The following is a 22464-nucleotide window of genomic DNA, read 5'->3' as shown; positions in this document are numbered from 1 at the left end:
GTTGATGGAAACACACCAAATTTGCACTTTCTTTTTTTTTCTTTAATTTGACATTTTAAAAATTGACTCAAAATTCGCATGACAATTGGAAGGAAAACATAGCTAGTGTGAAATGAGTCTTCATGCCTGCCAAGTTTGAGACACACCAGTCAGTTGGTTGCCTGACGGTGTGTTGGTCTGCTTTTGCTCCTGACCAGCCAATCCAGGAGCATTATTTATTTTTCTTGGAGGTGATTGGCTGGACCCCAAGAGTGGAGATAAGGAAGACTGATATTAGCTTCTGCAGTAGTGCTTAGACAGTTTCCACCCTGTGTATGAATGGATATTAAGGAACATTCCCTTTAAATAAACTCCCTTTATATTGACTTTAAAGGGAGTTTATGAAATACTATACTTGTGCATGTAAAAGTGATAAGATTTGATTTAAGGTAATAAGATGAGTTGAGCTTTTGGAATAAGCAACTATTCAACCATTTAAACGGGCAGTTAGAAGCGTTTTGAGAGGGGATCGCCATTTTCTCCTATAAATATCTAAATTTTAAGACATCCCTGAAGGAGAAACATTAAAAGCTCAACTCAGACTTTCAGATGAGGCTCATTGCCCGTTGTATTTTATGAACTGAAGCGGTTCATATTTCAATCTGACTTGAAGTTAGTTTTTCACTCAACTCTCTCATCTACAGTTTTTGTCTCACTTCTTGTGCTCATTAGTCTTCCTTGGTAGCTGATCCCTCACCAATGATCATATCACTCTTTATGATTACCTGCAAATCTGACAATGTGTATATAAAATTGTTATTCACACTTCTTTGTTTACTAATCTTCAGACTAACATATTTGTTCATGGGTGATGTGAATAATTGCACATCCTTTTTACTGTAAGCCCTTATAAAACTCATGAAGAAAATATCAGAACACAAAGGTTTAACGTGTTATGTTTCTAAATATATCTCAAAATCAACCAACAATAAATAAAAAACATCTATTAAGGGACTGTTTACCTCTCTGAGATTTACTCATGCTATTCTTGGGCTTTTTATTGACTTGTGCAGCTTTGTTATATCCCTACTGTGCTGTGGAGAAAAGCAGCAACCTTAAGTGTTCTTTAGTTCTGTCCCTGTTGTGGTTGGACTATTTCTGAAGCAACACAGCGTTTATGGTGTGATATGGCAGGAACACATCCTTTTTTCTATAGGAGCAATCACTTATGTGATTTCAGTGAGTGCTGTTGTTGGTAGACTGGTAACTGATTGAAAATATTTTAAGTTTTAGTACTTTTTTGATGACATGTCAGAAATGTAGTAAAGCAAGAAATTAATGTACCACCTATGTTGTTATACTTTAGTAAATTTTACTGTTTTTATATGCTCAATAGATCTATTTGACTATTTTCTGGGTATTCAACTGACTCTTTTTCATAACAATGAAAGGAGGAAGTGTTGCAGAACATTACTTGTTGCGGTGGTTGTCGGGAAGAAATTTAACTGCATAATAAGTAGAGTTTTGATAAAATCTTCCTGACATGGTGATATGGATACAATGTCTGGATTTCCTGCTACAGAAGGTTGAAAAAATGAAAGAAAGAAATAAAGAAGCATTTAATGGGTCATGAGTTACCCATGGTGGATGCAGATTGAGGTCAGAGTAGTCCTTGGTGAGAAGAAGCGGCTAATCCTAATTGGAACACATGTAGCATATGCAAATCTCACTAAAAGGCTCAATTGGGATGTGAGGGAAACCCTGCAGTGCTCACATGAAAGCTTTCAGCACAAATGAGATGTTTCATTTCAGATCTAAAGTACCTTTCTACCTCACAAAATGAGGCAAAGGTCAGTCCAAAGTGACCTTGTTTAAAGAGCCTTTAGTTCATTGTGATCAAGTTCCAAAAATCAATAAAACAAGTCAAAGAGAAGCAGCTAATCTAGAAAAAAACAACTCTGGAAAATCCCAGAAAGTTTTGCCTAAATTCTCTTTACTAATTAAAGAAAAACTTGACTCCTTTTCACAAGCTTGTAACAAGGAGGCTGTGGTTGAATGACATTCTTTTTAAAGGCAATATGCTTATTTAATATGTGATTTGAAGCCTCTCTTTCCGTCCTTTATCTCTCTCATAATCCGGGGTCCAGTCATGGGGGCAGCAGCCTTAGTGTTACAGCCCAGAGTTCCAGCTCCACCAGGGGTATCTCAAGGCATTCCCAGGCCAGCAGAGAATCATTGTCCTTCCAGCATGTCCTGATCTTCTGGGTCTGCCCCTGGTGGGACGAGCCCTGAACGCCTCACCAGGGAGGTGTCCATGCTAACCAGGCACCCGAGCCACCTCAACTGGCTCCTCTTGAAGTGGAGAAGCTCTTCTGAGTCCCTCCAAGATGACTGAGCTTCTCATCCTGCCTCTAAGGGTCTGAAAATATCTTGATCCCTACTGTGGTGAACAGGGGAGAGGAAATAGCTGAGACTAAAAACCAAAGTACTTTATCAGTCTGTCTGCTTTGCTGCCCTCACCTCACCTGTGGTCATGATCTAAGATGACTTAAAGGACCAGACTGCACTCTTAAGGAATTGAAATGAGCCTCATCTGTGGGTTGGCTGGACTGTAGAGATGAGATGATTAGTTTGCACTTCTGAGGCGTGCTCAAAGTAGACCTACCGAGTTTCTGCATGGAAAGGAGTCGGTTGAGACGGTTCCAACATCTAGGACAGACCTAGCATACATGCTGGTAGGATATGAATTCAAAATGTCAGAAGGTCGGCCTGATTAATGCCAGAACCTCCTCAACTTCAGCCTGGCACCGGGTGTTTCTCATGAAAGTAATGTCATTTCCTGACATCTGTGTAACTGAAACTTGATTGATTTATAACGCCTTGCATTGTCATGAAAATCCTGATACATATTTATTACACCTTTGCAAAGATTTTGACCTTCATTTCCCTGCTCCCAGGCCCTTATTCCCTCCACACTGTTCCATTCCACTCTGTCTCTTATTGACACTGGGATTCCACGGGTTTGTGGCTTTTTAATAATTCAGCCTGTAGAATGGATTTTGGTTTTCATTTGCAGCAGGAAAACCTTGCTCCACTGAACAATGTTCTAGCGCCTAGGCCCCTGAAGTGTCTTCAGAGGCAGAAATAAGAGGGGGGAAAAAAAATCCCCTTAGATGGAAGCTGGGAGTCTAAAAAATTGAGAAGAAAAATGATAGGAGAGAAAGGAGCAGTGATTTTATTTCTGCTTGCATGTCCAGGACAAACACCTTATATTCTTCGACAAACACCTGATATTCACTGTAGAGGAGGTTATCTCTGTATACCTGAAGCAGTGAAGGAACACAGGCCTTTTTAGCACCTTGACAAATCTGTGGGCCATTTCTGCTCCATTTCCTCTCTTTCTTTCTGTGTTTTGGCGTTTCTTTTTTTTCAGTTTTCATGACACATTTTCATGCAGTGACATATTAGTATCCATCAGTTTTGAAGGGCAGGGCGATCACAGAGGCCTGTGTGTCATACATTATGGCACAGAACTCATTTCCTGCCCGAGTTTAACAATGTCTGTGTCCTCTGAGAGGTGAAACTATATGAGGGACACATCATGAGGCCCTGCATCTTCGGATATTGTGAACGTGTGTACGTGGAGGCTGGAAAGAGAGAAGACAAAATAAGGCCAAAGGATTCTGATGTCCTCTAAAATGACACCCAAAGTCACTCTAGCATCAGAAGGTTCGATGAAAAACAAACTGGGCTGCTTTCAGCATGAACAGCTGACACACATCAAGCTCAGGAGCATAATTCTACATAATGTCTGTGAATATTAGCTACTGATTAAAAATGTGCTTCAAAAGATCAGCTCCACATAGTGATCAAAAGACGCATCCATTCAAGTAACATCTGTACTTCATTGCTTTCATGAAGTCGGATTGATCTTACACAATATGACATTTAAACAACAATGACTGGTCCAGTAAAGCAAGCTGTGTCATTGTTTTGGGCAGACGTGTTAGGATAAGAGGAGTGATAATCTGAGATGAGCGAGGGGTCAGAGATAAAGGAAAGGGCTGGTCTACTTCAGACCTCAGAACCACAGCTCTCCCAGTCAAATAAGTATTGTCAGTCACAACCTCATTGACAGGAGTCTATGGTCTTTCAGACCATGTAGACGGGTGATCCTGGTGGTCCCAGGTGGGTGGAGGAGGTTCGGCTGGAGGGCAAAATGTGCTAGTAAGGACTGGTTTTACTTTGGAGATGTGGAACATGGGATGGAATGGAGACAGAGACGGACAGCTGTGGACTGATGACAGATTCAATGATAGGGACTGATGTGGCGTGGGGGAGGTCCTTGGAGCCTTTCTAGTTATGGAAAGAAACTCTTTTATATCTATATTTAAATACCTAAAACTAGTAATATTCAGCTATGGGCTGTCAGGGCCAGCAGGGCCTTCTCTGCTAGCCCTAGAAAATTGAAAAGAAAATGTAATGGAATGTATGTTAAGTAAATATTTTTGTCAACTTTTTAAGGCTAATGAAAGGCTGAGAGAAATTTAATATCTTCTGATTTTATTTCAGTTAGCTAAACTGGTAACAGCTTTATGTGCCTTTTGCTCTACTGCTAATTTGTAACAACTATTTTGTGACATCACCTTCATGTTCCAGGAAGTCAGAGTTCCTGGTATGTTTATGTCAGTGTTAAAATACATTTATGATTACCAAAGGATCTACAGCTACATTGACTGCCAGCATTGAAGGATTCAGTCTCACCAGCAGGAGTTTATATAGAAATCCTCAACACCCAGCTTTTATTTTAATAGCCCAATATGCTAACACATAGTTAGTTATGAGTTGGCATAACTAACACATAACTTGCTAATAGTTAGCTTACTAACTAAATATTTTGTCTTTTCTACTTCTGATCGTGGCTTAAACAGTCCTCACTGGAATATTTAGTAGTTTGGACATTCAGTAGTTTGAACATTGCTATGTGTATTTTATAACTCTACAACATTTATAAAGCTCTCTCAGGCATACTCACAGCTTTCTAGTCTCTAACAAAAGCATCTCCACAGCATGATGCCCATCTGCGTATTTTATTGAATTAAACTATTCAGTTTTTTTAAATGGTTGAAACTTTGGCTGAAGATTTAGATGTAGACCATAGTTCTACAAAACATTGTATTCAATGTCAGGAATCTGGAAATGCAATTCATTTTGTACATAAGAGGATGAGAGGATTTTCAAAGCAATACCTTTCAGTTTTGCTGCATACATTTGAGCACAGTAGCATGATTAGTTACTCTTGACAGTTTTCCAGATGGACTGCAGATACACAGCCAGTCAGTTTTAGCTTGATCTACTTTTTAGAATTAGAATTATGCTTGAATAGGTGTGTGTGTGGGGGAGGAGGGGATGGATGTGTGTGTGTTCTTTCAAAGCAAATGTAAACCTTAGTTTTGAAAAACCTAAATATTCAAAGGAACTCCCAGTTTTTGTTGTTGTTTATTATTAGGCTATAAATATTGTAGGATGAAGATAAAAGTCCTGATATTGCGCAGGATGCAATCGATGTAAAGCAAACCTGTGATTCCTCCTTTGACTCATCTTTCTAACAAAGCACTGCTTAGGTGACCCTCAGGCAGATTTAATCTACCAGCCAAAGTTCTGTTTAAGAACATCAGCTTTAATAACCTTTCCTTCATCGATCATGCCCTGAATTTAACAGCAGAATGTTTGATGGGGCAATGTGACGGGGCAAACATGAGCTTAGAACTGATTTATGATGTCAAAGGAATTTGAAGGTTTAAGTAAAGAGCAGCTTTACTTAACTACTTAGTGGGTGTCTGGCACCAATTCAGCAAACAGGTGGTGGCAAACTTGAGTAAAGCAGGTCATAATCCTTTGCAACATATCTGTTCAAAAAACAACAGCCCTCTTTCACAACATTTAAGAATGAACTTTAGTAACTGTTGTTGTTATATAGGAAACCAGTCTTAGTGTGCATAAATTTGCCATGTTACCCCACAGTACTATTTTGGCAATAATTGGTCAGTGTTGTGTCAGTTTATCCTTAACAAAATCTAATTCACCATCTAAATATTTCGAGTGGCTCCTACTACTTGAAGTACTTCTGTCGTGTTCTGTGTTTTCTGTGTGTTAATTTCGAGTTTTCGGTGTCTCTGTGTCTCCGTGTTGTCCTGTTCTCCCCTTGATTAGTTCCCAGGTGTTTCTTGTTCCCTGATTACCCCCAGTGTATTTAGTGTCACCTGTGTGTCTGTTCTTTGTCGGGTCCTCGTCTTATGTGCGTTCAGTCCTTCATGTTGTCCATTCAATTTACCAATTGCTACCGGCGTTGAGCCCTGGCTTCTGCTCAGTCGTGCTGCCTGGTTGTTTGTGGACTATTTTGGACTTATTTATCATTAAAACCGTCATTTCTCACGTTACCTGGGTCTGCTGCGTCTGCCTCACCACCTCACACCCGCAATTCATGACAACTTCATGTTTATGTACATAAATGGTTGAAAATACAATATCATATCATAACATAATGTAGCATATTGCAATCCCAACACTCTTGGACCCGACTACACATCCAAATGGACTTCTCTACAGAAGATGCAGTCGATGCTCCATAAAAAGTCGTTGATATTTTTTGTGCTTCCTATTTTTTAGCTTCATTCGTGTTGTTATCTTGTGACAACACTGTCGGCTCCCATTGCTGTATAACTTCAAATTGTTTTGCAGACAGAGGCATTAATTATTACTTCCGTAAATAGCAGAAGTAATAGTGGAAGTTAATATTCTTCTGCGCATGTGGCTCCGTTGGCTCACGGAAAAAATCACACAGAAGTCTGATTGGATTTTAATCAGTCACATTTTGGCAAAAAAATCTGAATTGAACATCAAGACCTGCGTGAACGTAGGCTTTGATGCACTGGAATTTAAAAAGGTTTTATTGGCTCTAGCGGCCTTTATTTGATAATTACTTGACAGGAAAGTGGGTAATGAGAGAAGGGGGAAGACATGCGGCAAAGGTCGCCAGGCCGGGAATTGAACCTGCGACAGGCGCAACGAAGACTAAGGCCTCCTTATGTGGGTTGTGCTTAACCCCTGCGCCACCACAGCACATCCCAGCTTCCTTCTCTTTAAGCTTCTCCTCTTTCAGACACTTTGCCTTTAGCTGCTGCTGCTAGTCTGGAGGAGCTGAGTGGGAAAAGCAGAGGGGAGGGATGTACTGTGGGGCGGAAGCTTGACTTGAGACTGAATCTCCAAGGTGGAGCTTCATGTAAATAGGCAGTGCTTTGTGAGAGCAAGCGTTCACACACCTCAGAATGGTTGCCATAGGAGATTCAAGGATTCTATTAGCATGCATGAAAGAATCAAAGCAACACTCCAGGTATGTTTTGGAAAGGGAAACTTTTTTGAAGGGATGGATGGATTGACATAAGTGCCACACCAAACATCTCCATTCACAACACTCTTCTTTGTGCCAGCCCAGCTGGATAAAATCAGCCTTTTCCTGCAGTTCTCCACCACCCTGATTCACCTGCTCTCTCATCTATTTCGTCTCTCTTTGATACAACACTGTTGGGCTCCTTGCCAACAGTTAGATCTCAGTGGGCCCCATCCATATGGCCGACTTGTTCAGCAGTCATTACTGGCCCATTTAACACATCTAATTGTTCGACGTTTGACATCTTGTCAGAGCAATTAGTTTAGATTACTCCTGCATGAGACACTGTGATGTTGATATTGTCACACGTTCGTTGCCATACATAATGCCAGCGTTGTGTACAGTAAAAGTGTGAGTATAAGGACTACTGTGATCAATGCGGAGGAGCCTGCACTGGGCACAGCAGCTCGTTCTGAGCAGAAGAAAGCTCTGTGAAAGTTGCTAAATATGATCTTGTGAGGATTGTTGAATTTCTGAGTAAGACAGCATAACTCTTACTCTGACTGTGACACAACCTCTGAGTTGATCTTTGCCATTCAAGACGATACCTGTGATACCATTAAATGTGCCGCAGAGTGTCAGAAGCACTCCAGATGCCTCCAAGTAGCAGCTCTTCACTCTATTCATGACAGGTCTATTTTTGACAGTAGCAACACTGAGCACAGACGCTTGGCAGAAAGTCAGGCTTTCAGTCTGTGGAGGGAATGTCAATTCTTTTAAACAACAGCCAGAGCAGAGATCTTATCCCATCATATCACATCACAACATTAGCAAATAACCAACAACATTAGGTCAGAGGGCTGTCAGTACTGATGGCAAAAAGTTTATAAAGTGAAGAACACAACGTGTCCTTGGACACCAAAGGCACTTTTGTATATGTATGTACTAAATTGCCAAAAATCTTCTTAATCTTTTGCATTTGCTATAATGCTAGCCCACCCTGTTTAGTTCACTCTAAATGAACTCTAATTTGTTTGTCTAGAAAATCCGGTTTGTTTGTCGAGGTGTAAATTGGTAATCAAACTCTGGTCTGCCTACACATGTACAGTATGTCTGTTTGGTTCAAGTGAACTCTGTTGCTGTTCAAATGCTTATGTGAATGCCAAGCAGATTGGAGACCTCTCCAGAAGCAGGAAGTGGACCACAGTGCATAGCATTCTGGGTAAATACAACAAAAACAGCCTAGCTCTTTATGGCTCGTGGTCTTTTGCTAAAGACAACAGAAAAATCCTACAACCACTAAAATCTGATGCTTCTCCACTTTCATTTACATTTTCTGAAGAAGGAAATTGAACTCTGTGTCTTCTTCAGAGATTTTTATGTCGTTTCCCTCAGTGGTTCTTGGTGCAGCGCCACCACAGGTGAGGAGGGAAACATGTGTGAAAGCGAAGTGCGCCAACTAAAAATGTTGCAATTTTCATTCCCAATCAAACTGACTATCAGATATGACTAGACTGAGGTGTGAAAATACCCTAAAATTCTCTCAGAGTAATAACACATAATCTAACAAATCTTTTCATTTTTGAAATTTGTCCCAATTTATATGTTTGATTCATTGTTGGCACTTCTTTCATATGCTTCTTTTATCTGAAAGGGAACATATAAATAACAACGAACTATAAAAATTTAATTATCGCTTTTTTTGCAGTCCTACACATTGTATAATCCTGCCTGTGCTATATGCATAGTTTCAGTTTGGTGAGTGCATAAGTGAGCACAATATTTTCACAACATATGGAAATCCATGCATCAGACTTTCTGTAGGTTGATGGAATGTAGCTCCCGGTTATATCAAATCATGTGTACAACAGAGACATGGTAATGCACGATTCCTCTGTGCATGTGTGACATACTACATGGTACATTTCCTCCCTGGAGAGAACAGAGTCAACAGAGGGGATGGCTACCTTCTGGCATCTGTCACCCTGAACTGTGTTTAATTCCATCCACTCTCCCAGCTTTCCATTTACCTCATGTCTTTTCCTGTCTGCTTAACCTCCCCCCTCATATGCTTCTTTCCCATCCGTCTATTCTTCTCCATGACTCTATTTCTCTTACTTCAGGCACAATTCTTTCCCCTTTCCTCATTTCCACTGTAGCAAAACATTGTTCTCCCTTTCATATTTGTACACTTTTTCCTTTTTTATACATCTGCAATCTGCTGTATTCCCCTCCTGATATCTTACAGCTACAATATGTTCTTGTGTCTTTTGGAGTTACCAGGTCAGGCGTAGAGACTAATCTGAATTTCATTCACAGCATCACTGGGGAGTTTATATTCAAAAGAGGAGAGGGGGAAGAGGCTGTCTCTTTTATTTAACAGTGTTTCTATCCTTAAGTGACCTTTCATTTTTCAGTTGTCTGACCCTTGTATATGTTTCCCGACTGTTTGGTCTGGTATCAAACCCTTGTACTATGGTAAATATGACAAGGAAGCACAGTATCAGAAGGTCTATGGAAGGTCCAAAAAGATTTTGTTTTGATGAGTAAGTGATTTGTTGATATTTTTGCTTGTAATGCATGGAGTGACTGCTGAATTATAATGAAGACCAAGGCCAGAATGCATGACTGAGACAAGACCAGGACCTTTAAGGGTTGAGACTAAAACCGAGGGAGGGCGAGACAAAGCCAAGACCGGACTCCTAACCCTAAATAGCCATCTTTGTGAATCTCACTTACATATAGCTAATCTTCTTCATGCTTCCTTTCTAAGTGACAATAAAAGTTTGATGTAGTCGTTACCATCTCTGAAAGCAAATCGTTGTGGAATTTACAGCATGTTGTTTTATAAATATATTCTTTATGATTCATGAAGCCGATTTGTATTATTTCTTAGTGTGTTTTCACACCTGATAGTCCGGTAGACTCAGTTTAGTTCGACACAAAACCTCTGAGGGAGACCAGCGCAACTTCCTTCTTCACAAAAAGTACACAAGCGGTGTCAGATAGCGGTGTCAGATTTTAGTGGTTGTAAGATTTCTCCATTGATATACATTACTAGTTTGGACATCGCCTACTTCCCGCTAAAGCCAGTCACTCCTGTCGTTATTATGCAGTGAGTCTGTCCACAAATTCAGAGTGTTCCAATGCGGGATGAGCAAGAATCTGTCACAAAAATGATCCCAGCGCCTTTATTTCTTATACGATTTCTATAAATGTGGCTTAAGGTAAAGCTGACGAAATTGCTGATATTTTGGTATGTAAAATATGTATACTCCCTTGATATAAATCTATAAACAGCTTTGTTTCTGTCAAGATGCAAGCGAGGACTAATGCTCTTTCACATTGGTGAATAATTTATTACATAATTGCTGCTGTCAAAATTAGTTTCTCAAAATGTAACAAACCATGACTCATATACCTTATACATATAAGACAAATGAAATATCATCCTATTTGATGACAAACGAGTCAATTTGTTTTTTGTTATTTATTTAAGGTATAAAAATGACAGAATCTGCACAGCGCCACAGCAAAGGAAAAATAAGCTGATATACAGGTGTAAAACAACTTTATTCTGCTTTTCCTCTCTCTCTGAGTCTCCATGCAGACCTGTTGCCAAGACAACCAATTTAGTGACATTTCCAAAGTTGAGGTCTCGACTGGTCTAGAATACAGAATCCATCAATGTCCGAGACTGAGACAAGACCACGTTCAAAAACGGTCATGTCTAAGACAAGGCTGAGACCTGCTTTCACTAGTGGTCTCGAGACCAAGACCAGTCTCAAGTACTACAACTCTACCTTAATGAAGACGTTTGAACTTATTTGGCCAGCTTCAAACAAGGCCAATTCATTTGCTATCAAATTTATTATCACCCTGTGGTTAAAAATTGCTACCACTATTTCAGAAACACAAACTTGCCACAGAACAAATAAATTTGTTTGGTAGATTTTTGCTGTTGTTGTAACAATGCTTCCTTGCAATAAATCTTACTCTGTCAGAAAGCTTATTTGTCCTCCTTTAAACTCTGGCACATTTGTAGGAAAATGTATTTGTAGCTTAAGCTGCAGAATGAAAAACTTACCATAGACTTTCATTTAACAATTGGAAGTTGTCTTATGGTACTGAGCTTGTCAGAAAGCTGCAGCTCTGTAGTCCAGGAACAAATTGTGATATGATGTCAGACATATGGATTAGATGTGCCTGATGGCCAGTTAGTGAGAGGCAGGGTAGACCCCGGACAGATAGAGAATCCATCACCTGGCCTGGCTGGAATTTATTTGTTCAAAAGTTGCCATGGACATTGTGAGTTTCTAGAAATATTTGACTGAATATAAGCACTAAAAAACCCCTGACTTTTAGCTTTCTGACTCCCGAAAGACGTTTCATTAGAAAGATCTGCCCAGCCCTTTTTAATTCCCTCTGAGTGTTAGTTTACTGCTGAGGTTTTTGTAATCAGCCTGGGAGCTCTTAAAGTATGAGTTGTTGTGTAAAGGGCATAATGAGCTCATGTTGCATCGCTGTCAAAGACCCACACCCTGAGGAGCATGTCTGTCCTTGCACAAACACTGGAAGAGAGACTGTGACTGCCACTGCAGGTCATGAAACAGTCATGTCTAAAAAAAAATCTCCTTTTTCACGACAAGATTGTTAAGGGTATGCATGAGAGCACAGTGTTGACCTCCAAGTGCAGTGTCAGTTGTTCTTAAAATGGTCCAGATGGGATGTTTTGACAAGCCTTTTAGTAGAGTGCCAAGGTGTTGCTCTTGTTCAAGGCCACATCTGCAGGTAGACCCAGTTTAAATGCATCAGAGAAAAAACTAAACTGTAAAACAGTTTGAGTCTATCTGAAATTAAGGAGATTTGGCTCATAAATGTTAGTTAGGTTGTGTTTGCATCTTTACAATTTAATTTTGCTTTTTGTCACATACAATTGAGGCTAAAATTATTAGCCTACTCACCATGTTCTTCCCATATGAAATCTAATTTTAATTATTATTATAATTTTTTTAATACCTAAGTACTGTTGAACCGATCGATGATTTTCTCCTCTCCTGACGAATCCCAGTCCATTTGGCCAATCTTTCAAGGTCCTCCAGATTTGATGGTCTTCTCACATGAACATGGTGTTCAGTGTATACCACAGGTTTTCAATGAGATTCAAGTCGGGGCTTTGTGCAGGCTAGTCAATACCGTTCACCTTGGCTTTCCGCAGGTAGCTCTTGAGCAGGATCGATGGGTGTTTTGGGTCATTGTCATGTTAGGAGACAAAGTGACGATCCATAGAGAAGATCGCGCAAGTTTTGGTTGAAGTCAGGGGCAAGCTGAAGATTTTAATGTTTTCTTTCAGAATCTTCACATATCCTTCTTTTGTCAACCTTGACCAGATTCCCATTTCCAGACACACTGAAGCATCCCCACAACATGATACTCCCACCACTAAGTTAAGCTGTGGGGACAGTGTGCTTTAGGTTACACACCTCTCTCTTCTATCTCCAAACTCTAGAACTCTACTTTGTTCTCAGCTGACCAAAGAACATGGCTCCAGTATGCATAACCTTTCTCCAGATTGTCCTTAGCACACTTCACCTTCAGTACTTCTGGTTTGAAGGCATCTCTTCTGTAGAAGTGTAGTTTTTCTTGGCCAACAGGGCTCTACTGACTGTCTTATTTGACAGTACACTTCCTGACTTGGTTCTGTCATTAACCAGAGTTTGGTTGTTGATCTAGGCTCTGTGGACTCATCTCTCACTAGTTTTTCCAGTCTTTGAAATCTTTGGCTTCCTACCTCTGCCAGACTTGTTCTGTATTGTGGAACTCTCTTTGAGTTTTTTGATGATACTTCTCACTCCACTTCTTGACACTTAAACGCTGTGATAACTTTGTATATTCTGCTCCTGCTTTGTGAGCATCAACAATTCTTTTTCTTGAGTTTAAGCTGTATGTTTTTGTTTTTGGTATGATTATTTCTGAAATGCTTAATGAGGATTTTACATTGTGTGTAAAGTGTAGGACAACCCTTAGTTTTACAAAGTGAAAGTGGTTTGTGCTTTGGCTATAGAGAAAGGTCAGTTCTCAAGAGGACTAATAATTTTGACCCTGGTAGTTTTTGTTTTTGAGAAAGAACTTTGTTGTGCAAAAAAGAAATGAATGTATGCATTCATTGTGTGTGTGACACCGCTCTCTGGGCACACTACTGCTGAAACACCTAAAATTCAGTCTCTTGTGTACTTCCAGAAAAAAAGAGCAGGAACAAGAACAATGTACAATTCAGTTTCTAAAGTAATTAAGCTGTTTATTTATTGCAAACTTCCAAATGAACATGATGGGAACCAGTAACTCCCTCATTCTCATACATCCACTCACTGCCTTACTTTTGTGTAATAAGACCTAATAGGATATGAAAGCTTGGAACACACAGTAATGTACTCACACTAAACGCGCTACACCATTAGTTCCCCCCCCCCCCCCGCATATCGCCCAGAACCTGTGTGACCTTCTCTATGATTATGTGTCGTGATGGATGTGGTCAGGTACCGCTATTTAATCATACTGATAGTCATGATGGAGAATTTACTACGTGGAAGTGGCAGCATGGCAGTGACATATGTTCAAACACACACAGAGACATACACATCCAAACGCCTGCTCTGTGCTGCAGCAGGAAGGGGAAATCGGGCCGTCTTGGTCCTAGTTTGGACCACATAGCAGGAAATCCTAAAGTGCATAAACAAAAACAAAAGAATGCATTACACATGTATGCAAGGTAAATGTAAGGTTTTAGCTGTACTATGTTGTGTAAATTAAAAGGCAATAAATGTTGGGGGCATGCCGTGGTGGCGTAGGGGATAGCACGACCCATGTTTGGAGGCCTTGAGTCCTCGACGCGGTTGTCGCAGGTTCGACTCCCGGACCCGACGATATTTGCCGCATGTCTTCCCCTCTGTCCTTCCCCCTTTCTTGTCAGCCTACTTTCATATAAGGGACACTAGAGCCCACAAAAGACCCCCTGGAGGGGTAAAACAAAACAAAAAAAAGACAATAAATGTTGTTGCAACTGAAATGTATAAGAGGTTTCACTTTGGGTTAGGTTTTATTTTGGCCTCTTAAAAGCCTTTAGTACATCTCAAATGACAGCTGAAAGAAAAATATGTAATTTGTATTAACCATCTCAATCTGTCAACACAAAATGAATTTCAACATCTGTTGAAAGTAGTTCATCTGCCTAGGGCCTTTGGAAGACAAAGAGGTCCATAGCGTCATACGTAGCAATAAGCACACTTACAATTCTGATTAGGAATCAGAGTACATGGCAGATCAAACTAAAAATGCATCATGTAAAAGCCCCAATCAGAATATTCTGAATGAGAGGGCTGGTTTATGTAAACTGCCTTGTGTCAATGTGACATACTTCTGCCTTCAATGGGTAGATGCTATGTTGGAGAAGCAAGCCTCTCTGTGGTCTCTCCTTCTGTACTGCAGGAAGACCAATAGCATGTGTTGCTTAGCCTGCAGTTTAATAATGGAGTGCAGTAACATCTCAACTATTATCAGACCCTGGCAGGGGTCCATTCTGTATGCCCAGTAGAGACAGAACCAACACATTACTGTGTTTGTTTGTTTCTATTATTCAGCACAGACAGAGGTACAACGTCTTTTGTGTGCTTTTAGGGAAATTTAGGGAATTTCTACAACTCTGCGAATGTCAGCGCTTCTATTGAGAATAAAGCAGGTGCATAGAAACATACATTATGATTGGATTAAGTAACTTCGTGCCCACATAAAGTATTCATTTGGATTAATTAACCCAAATGTATTTCAATCTAATCAAGGAATAGTGTGCATGTAGCACTAACCTCTCCTGGAATATTACATGCTAGTGTTCCATGTTTGTTGTTGCACTATCATGACTGCACGTTAGGCATTTGTGTTGAACCCTGCTGGACCCGTTAGAGTCTAATGTAGTGTTTCCCAACCCTGGTCCTCAAGGCACACTGACCTGCATGTTTTAGGTATTTCCTTGCTTCAGTTCATCTGATTTCAATTGATGACTGATTAACAGGCATTTATTGAACAGCAATCAGTTGAATCAGGCACATTAAAGCAGGGAAACCTCTAAAACATGTAGGACAGTGTGCCTTGAGGACCAGGGTTGGGAAACACTGGTCTAATGCATGATGGAAACACTCCTGAATATGCGAGACTATAGAGTACCAAACCGCACCGACCCAGGTTGGGGCTGTGTTTTCCCCTGTGGCTGACATGTTAGCATTTGTAAGGAAAAGTCGAGATATAACAAAGTTTTTTAAACCCAAAATTCTGTAATTTTTAAATGTCAAGCCACTATTCTCAACAGCTGCTTTTAGATTAGAAAGCCTTAACCTTGACTGCAGCCATACAAATGTAGAAAACATGCATGGGAACCAAGCAGATGGAAAATCCTGACCCTGCTTGTTTTCACAGAAAACCTTACATCCGTAAGATGGGCTTTTATTACGCATCAATCAGCGCCGAGCTGTGCCTCCAGGAATGCTTATGGAGCTTCTGAAATGAGACCTCAGCATTGAACTGCAGAGGTAATCACCACTGTATCGTTCAGGTCACTGCACTGCTTACAGGGATGAGGAAGTGGAGGGAGGAGAATGTAATGTGTAAGAAATGAGCAGGGGCAAGATGGGAGGGAAAGAAAATGGGGAGGACAGCTTGGTTACTTTTAATGCCGCTAGTAGCACCTGTGTCTTAATGCTTTGTTGTTTTCTCTTGTTGAACCACCTTAAATGGTTTATTGGGCAATGCTAAGTCTGTGCAGGTGTATTTAATTGGCCTTTTCTTGTAGGTTGAAAAATAAGAAATATTTAAATACAAGGTATATCAACTGCTCTATATTCAATGTTCTCAAAAGGTAATTGGGCTACATAAATCCATAAAATGTGTGGCAACCTAGCCTAGCTTACAGAAATTCCACATTACCAACTCACAGCAGTGACCAGAACTGGGATTCAGTGTCTTGTTAGGATTTAATTGGAAATCGTGTTTGAGACCCTTGACTGCAAGGACAACCTGTTATGAACTAATAGGCAGAGATCTGGGTCTGTAGGACATGCACTTTCTATTTCTGTTTTAATGGCAATGAAATTTCCCTGAGTCATGTCTGAATGCCTTGCAACAGAACATCATGGCAGTCCTGTGTGGTCAGATGATAAAAACGTTTCTGAAGTTACAATGTTTGGTTATTTGTTGACACTGGTTTAATTTGTTTTCCATTTATTTGTCAAAAACTGTTAAAATGACAGACTTTCCTATATGTTAAAGAAGTGTATCAATTAAGAATTACCTGTAATTTCAGGGAATACCAGTAGTACATACCACTTAACTATAAGCCACTGTTTTGTTTTCATCAGCTCCTTGTTGTAATGTACTGCTGCAGTAATCTTGGAGTCCCAGGAGGGTTTGAATGGACCTAGGATGGGTTTTTGAGCTTGTGCGTGGTCCCAGAAGGTTCAGACTGACCAGACATATGCTTTTATGGCTTTTTATTTCACCTTTGGGATTTCAGGAACTAACGGGAGACCCCTATTGGTTCCCTGTCATCTGATCATAATGTCTGGCTCACACAAACTAGGACAGCAGGAGAATTAAACGTCAGCATTCGGAGCCTCAGCTATTGTGAAACAATTGTTTGTCAAAGGTGTGGACTTTGCTTGAAAGGATCTGATCTGATTTTGCCAAAATGCTAACGTTTAGCTGTGATGTACGTAATGTTTCAGCGCCATAAAGCTCACAGAAAATTACTTGTGCTTTTCACAACCACGTGGGAAGTAGGGTCACAAAATCTTTTCCAGCAATAAAATGTCTGAAACATTTTTCTTGCTCTGCCTGTAGTGGCTCAATATTTGGAAAAGTGACCAGCACGGACTGAGGGGCTTCATTCACTTCCTTCACTCCCATTGCTAAAATACAACCATGTATAGGCAGACTTCAATTCAAAAACAGCACAGAAAATCAACATCATTGTTTGCAACTTCTCTTTCCATTCGCTGATTCCCAGGTTCAAATTCCACCACAGAAATTGAGCTCAATGGGAGAAATCTCAGATGGAGCATTTAAAGGGAGATAATAATCAGAAGCCTGTGGTCAGGCTACATTTTTACAAATCCTCAGTGGAAGAACTGAGGATTTGTGGTTGTTACTGTAAAAGTAAAGATTAACTATGTAGAAGAGTGATGCAGTTTAAAAAATCTGAAATGCATTGGTCTGGAACAGGGGAGGGCAACTCCAGGCCTCGGGAGTCGGTCTCCTGCAACTTTTAGATGTATCTCTACTTCAACACACCTGAGTCAAATAATGAGGTCATTAGCAGGACTCTGGAAAACTTGACTGCAGTTAGGAGGTGATTCAGCTATTGGATTCAAGTGTGTTGGAAAAGGGAGACATCTAAGAGTTGGAGGACACCGGCCCTCGAGGACCAGGATTGCCCATCCCTTTTCTGGAAGGTAATCGTTAACATCCTGCATGTTATGAAAATCTATCTTAGGACAGATTATTAGATTCTCTTTTGTTTGGCGGAAGTCATGCTTGTAACATCCTTCTGGGCCTCTGTCTTCAATTCTCTTTCCATTATTTGTGGACAATTTCATCACATTTATTAAAAATAGAAATGACTTCAGCAACTGGCCCCCATGAATCATGACTAAATAATGAATAGGCAAATTATCGAGTGAGAGATTTTGTCTCACAAAGTTTATATAATAGTCATTTGATAACTTCTCTCAGCAGTTGGAATTGTGGTAAAATGACTGTACAACTCTTCCTGACCATATAGATGCATGATAGATTTTCTAATAAAGTCATGATACAGGGATAATGCAATGTGTAAAAGAAATGCAACAATCAGTTTTTGTTGTGATAAACAGTGTTAACAGGTAAAGCACAAATGTGTTGACTACTGGAACAGAGGTCTCTCCTGATTCATTAAGAGCACGTTTTCATCTCTACAGCAGAGGTCCTAAAATAACTTTTCAAGGCCAGTGAGCTTTTTGTCAAAGACAGCATCTCTCTATTTTACTCTTCCTCGGGGAGACAAAAAAGCAGCCAAGAAGAAACAAGGTGTTCAGCACAGCTATGAAGTATTTTTTTTATCCCCCTATAGTTTTATTTTTCACTCACTGTCCCTCTACATGCATCTGAGAGTACTATTCTTTAAAGAGGGCATTTGCTGCACTCGACTAATCAATAAATAACTACCACTTCGCTGTGCCGCTGCTGCTGCTTCCGTTTTTTTCCCCCAGACCTGTGTAATTTCCAGTGCAGTGAAGCAGTCCCTTCTTAGCAGAACAGCACAACCTTCTCGCCAATCCCAGGAAAGCCCACGCACATTTATAATTAAAGCGGATTCATATTTTATCTCTCTGGAGTCTGATAATTTCTATTTTTGTAAGTGAGGAAGGATCTAAAGGGAAGGCTTGACAGGAGTCCTGGACAAAGGAACATTGAAGGAAAGTGCTACCTTTTTACCAAAAGAAAAAAGATGTGGGTATATTCACATTTTTAAGCTGCTGAAGAGATTTTGCTCAACTGATTGCACTGTTGTTCAGTTTCTCCTCTACCTTTTATGCAGCTGAAAATAAAAGAGAGAGAGGTGAACAAGCTATAATGCTCTGTGAAGGTGGAAATGATCTTCATGATAAAATCTTTTTTTTTTGCTACATTAAGTTAAAACGTTTTATTTGTGTTTTCCACAAGTGACACTGATGCTGTGCTGGGAGGAGGACAGCTTTAACTATGAATGACTTTAATAATTGCTTAAGGCAATTATTAGAACAATTAGTAATTTAGTTCAGAATTACTAAGTCAGAGCATCACTCAATTATTGAGAAAATAGCCAAATAGTTCAGTCTCACTTATTGTTCACAAATACCTGTCTGATATGACCTAGGTTTAAAAATAATAGATGAAAGCATACATATATATGGAATAAATACACACACGCAGATATACAAGAGTACAAAATTAATTTGACAATTAGTTCAAATTGACAAACATGGCATTTGAAACTGCATTTCACAGCACAAATACAAGACTTGGAGGTGTGCCGATCGATCGGCCACCGATCATAATCGACCAATTTCCGTGAAAAAGTGTATGATCGGTGATCGCCGATCACCGTCTCTTGTTGCCGATCCCCAAAACCAATCCCCTGTGTGTCTCTTCGCAGCTTATCTCCTCTTTCCTTCGCACTGCGCAAGCGCGCAGCAACAAATTCTAAGCAATATGGTGAAGAACTTTAACGCTCAGAGTGAATGTTTGCGTGTTGCGACGGAGAAATACCTCGGAGGTGAAGCACGTCAAAATGCATCAACACAACCAGTCCAATATGACATTTAAAAAACAAACACTTGACGGAGTTTCGCTACATCGTGGCTCACTGCAGGAAAAAAGCGAGCAGACAGCAGGTAAAGCAGACCACAACTACCAATACTCACAGCATGATGGAAAGAAAGATAAACAATTAACCCCCAAAAATAATTTAAGTCAACGAGCTGGTGATGTTAGACGCTGGTTCTGCTTTCGCTGTTGAACTGCTGCTATGCACTACTTGTAGTAATCACATACTATTTTACTCCACCCGCAGTGAACTCTCACACCGAACATGCTTAAAGCTGCAGCATGTAACTTAAGCAAACGGGCAAAATATTTTACATATGTATTAAAACTTTCACTGTCCTTAAACAGATAATCTTAGGGGGAAAAAAATCGATCTCATCTGCCTCCTCCTTGCATTCTGCAGAATTACTCAGCTCAGTCTTAAAGAGCAGATCCTGCACAAAACAATGCGATGCTCTCAGAAAGTTTTGATTCAGTAACTCAGGATTGTTTTATTTTGATTCGACCTGCATTTAACTTTGAATGAATGCTTGTTTGTTTTTTTTTACTTGACATTATTTGATATGGGCAGTGTTGTGAGATTTATTTGACTCGTGTAACTTATGGTGCAGAGAGCCTTACTGTTAAATACTATTTTACTGATTGCACGTTTTTCAGTTGTCCTTCTAACTGAGTAACTGCTGTATTGTATTTTTCATGTTTATGTCTAAATTAGGTGAATTTATTGCCAGATCATTTTTTCATTTTGCCAGATCTTAGCATTTATACCTAAAGCGAAAACAATTACAGCCAACCCAGGTGATTGGTAGCGATCGACCCTCATGGGTAATCGGAATCAGCAGCAAAAAACCTAATCGGAACATCACTACAACACATTATTATTATGACGTAATGTCTTATGGATTTTTGACTGAAATAAAAATCAATATCCTTTTGGAAAAAAAATCTTAATCTATTTCAGTAGTAATATAAGTATAAGTGTTTGACTGAATATATCGATCAACTATATACTGTATATATATATATACAGTACAGACCAAAAGTTTGGACACACCTTCTAATTCAATGGGTTTTCTTTATTTTCATGACTATTTATAAGGCAAGAAATCCCACTTATTAACCTGACAGGGCAGGTTGACCTATGAATGAAAACCATTTCAGGTGACGACCTCTTGAAGCTCATCAAGAAAATGCAGAGTGTGTGTAAAGCAGTAATCACAGCAAAAGGTTGCTACTTTGAAGAAACTAGAATATAAGGGCTATTTTCAGTTGTTTTACACTTTTTTGTTTAGTTCATATTTCCACATGTGTTATTCATAGTTTTGATGCCTTCAGTGTGAATCTACAATGTCAATAGTCATGAAAATAAAGGAAACTCATTGAATTAAAAGGTGTGTCCAAACTTTTGGTCTGTACTGTATATAATAAAGAATAAACAAACAAAAAAAACTTCTTCCTTGAATGAAAATTGTTAAATCCAAATTTTCCAGGCATATGAGTATTTTTGGGCTTACTCTGAACAAGAAAATAACCTTTCCCACAGCCGTCATGTTTTTGTGTGATTTGTGCTGATGGTTTCCTATCTGTCACACACCCGATCCTTCCACTACTATCTGCCACTTTTTCACTGTTGAACCATAAAGAGTGACCAGCTTAAACTCCCTCTCAGCCTTTATCTGCACGATTCTCAGAGAGAACACTCTGGAAGGCTTTGTGAGAGGTGATACAAAAGCTCCCATCTCAAGGGAGGAGGAGAGAGAAGCAGAAGAAAAACTTTAAAAAATATGCTGCTGACAATTTATCTCTCTGCTTTTTCCAAGCTGCAGGGGTGCCCACTTCAAAAGCCTGCATAAAAAGGCACTTAATTTATTTATTCACACAAACAGTATAAACATACAAGTCCTTGCATCTCACCTGTTGTTCTTTTTTTGGCAGACCCTTGGAATCAGAAGATTAAGATCCAGCACATGAGTTGTGAGTAGGAAACATTTACTTGGTGTATAAGATGAAACGCATCTATGTTTTATCTGTCTGGTCATTTTTTATCTTTTATAATTTTTTATTTTTTATAATCCAGATAAGTTCAAAGAACTTTGTGAACTTTGTAACGGAATGCATTTGAGGTCAGTTCAGGAAGGAGTTTGATTAGTTTTATCTGTCACCCTGCTTACTTTTTATCTTTTGGGGGAAAATATCAAAGCGGTTCCTTTTTCCATACCCAATGGGAAAACGGCTGCAATATTCAAATATGCTCCCTGACAGAAAAAGTACAGATATAAGTTAGGATTGCAGAAGGAATGTTCCCTTTTGCAGATGAATTGATGCAGTTATGGATTTGTCAGTCATGTGATTTCCAATGACCTGATGCATTGAGAAAGGGTGTTAGTGCAGGCACTATGGGAGGGATGATATGTTACAGGACTGACCCGTAATGAATCCAAAGAATGTAGCAAAGTGTTTACACCCCTTAATACTTTCCTCACTTTGGCAAAAATGTTTCCATTGCAGTTTAGCTAAATAAGGGCCAAAACTATTTGCTAGAAAATTAGAGTTTTATTGAAATTGCTGACTTTATCTTCGAAATGTCAAATTGAGAAACTATACAGACAATGGAAAACGCAGCGAGTGATGTGTCTTTAAGTCATCAACTGCAGCCCATCCCAACACACCAACCCATTGCTAAAACTTTCTGCTTGCAAACATTTGGA

The 22464-nt window shown here is 39.7% G+C and overlaps 1 protein-coding gene across 4 annotated transcripts in view; it reads left to right on the top strand.

The window, feature by feature from the left end:
- Positions 1–22464, top strand: part of naaladl2 (N-acetylated alpha-linked acidic dipeptidase like 2) — a 399262-nt gene that overhangs the window by 61090 nt on the left and 315708 nt on the right. For all 4 annotated transcript variants that reach the window (XR_002753301.1, XM_023339997.1, XM_023339998.1 and 1 more), the window contains one exon: positions 21692–21730. Coding sequence is in view for 3 of the 4 variants with exons in the window: in XM_023339997.1 (XP_023195765.1) it covers positions 21724–21730 (7 nt within the window). In the remaining variant the exon portion in view is untranslated. The remainder of the gene's footprint in view (positions 1–21691; positions 21731–22464) is intronic.

Source organism: Xiphophorus maculatus, chromosome 9 (assembly GCF_002775205.1).
Source record: "Xiphophorus maculatus strain JP 163 A chromosome 9, X_maculatus-5.0-male, whole genome shotgun sequence".
Lineage (NCBI taxonomy): Eukaryota > Metazoa > Chordata > Actinopteri > Cyprinodontiformes > Poeciliidae > Xiphophorus > Xiphophorus maculatus.
This window is presented reverse-complemented; position numbering and strand designations above follow the sequence as displayed.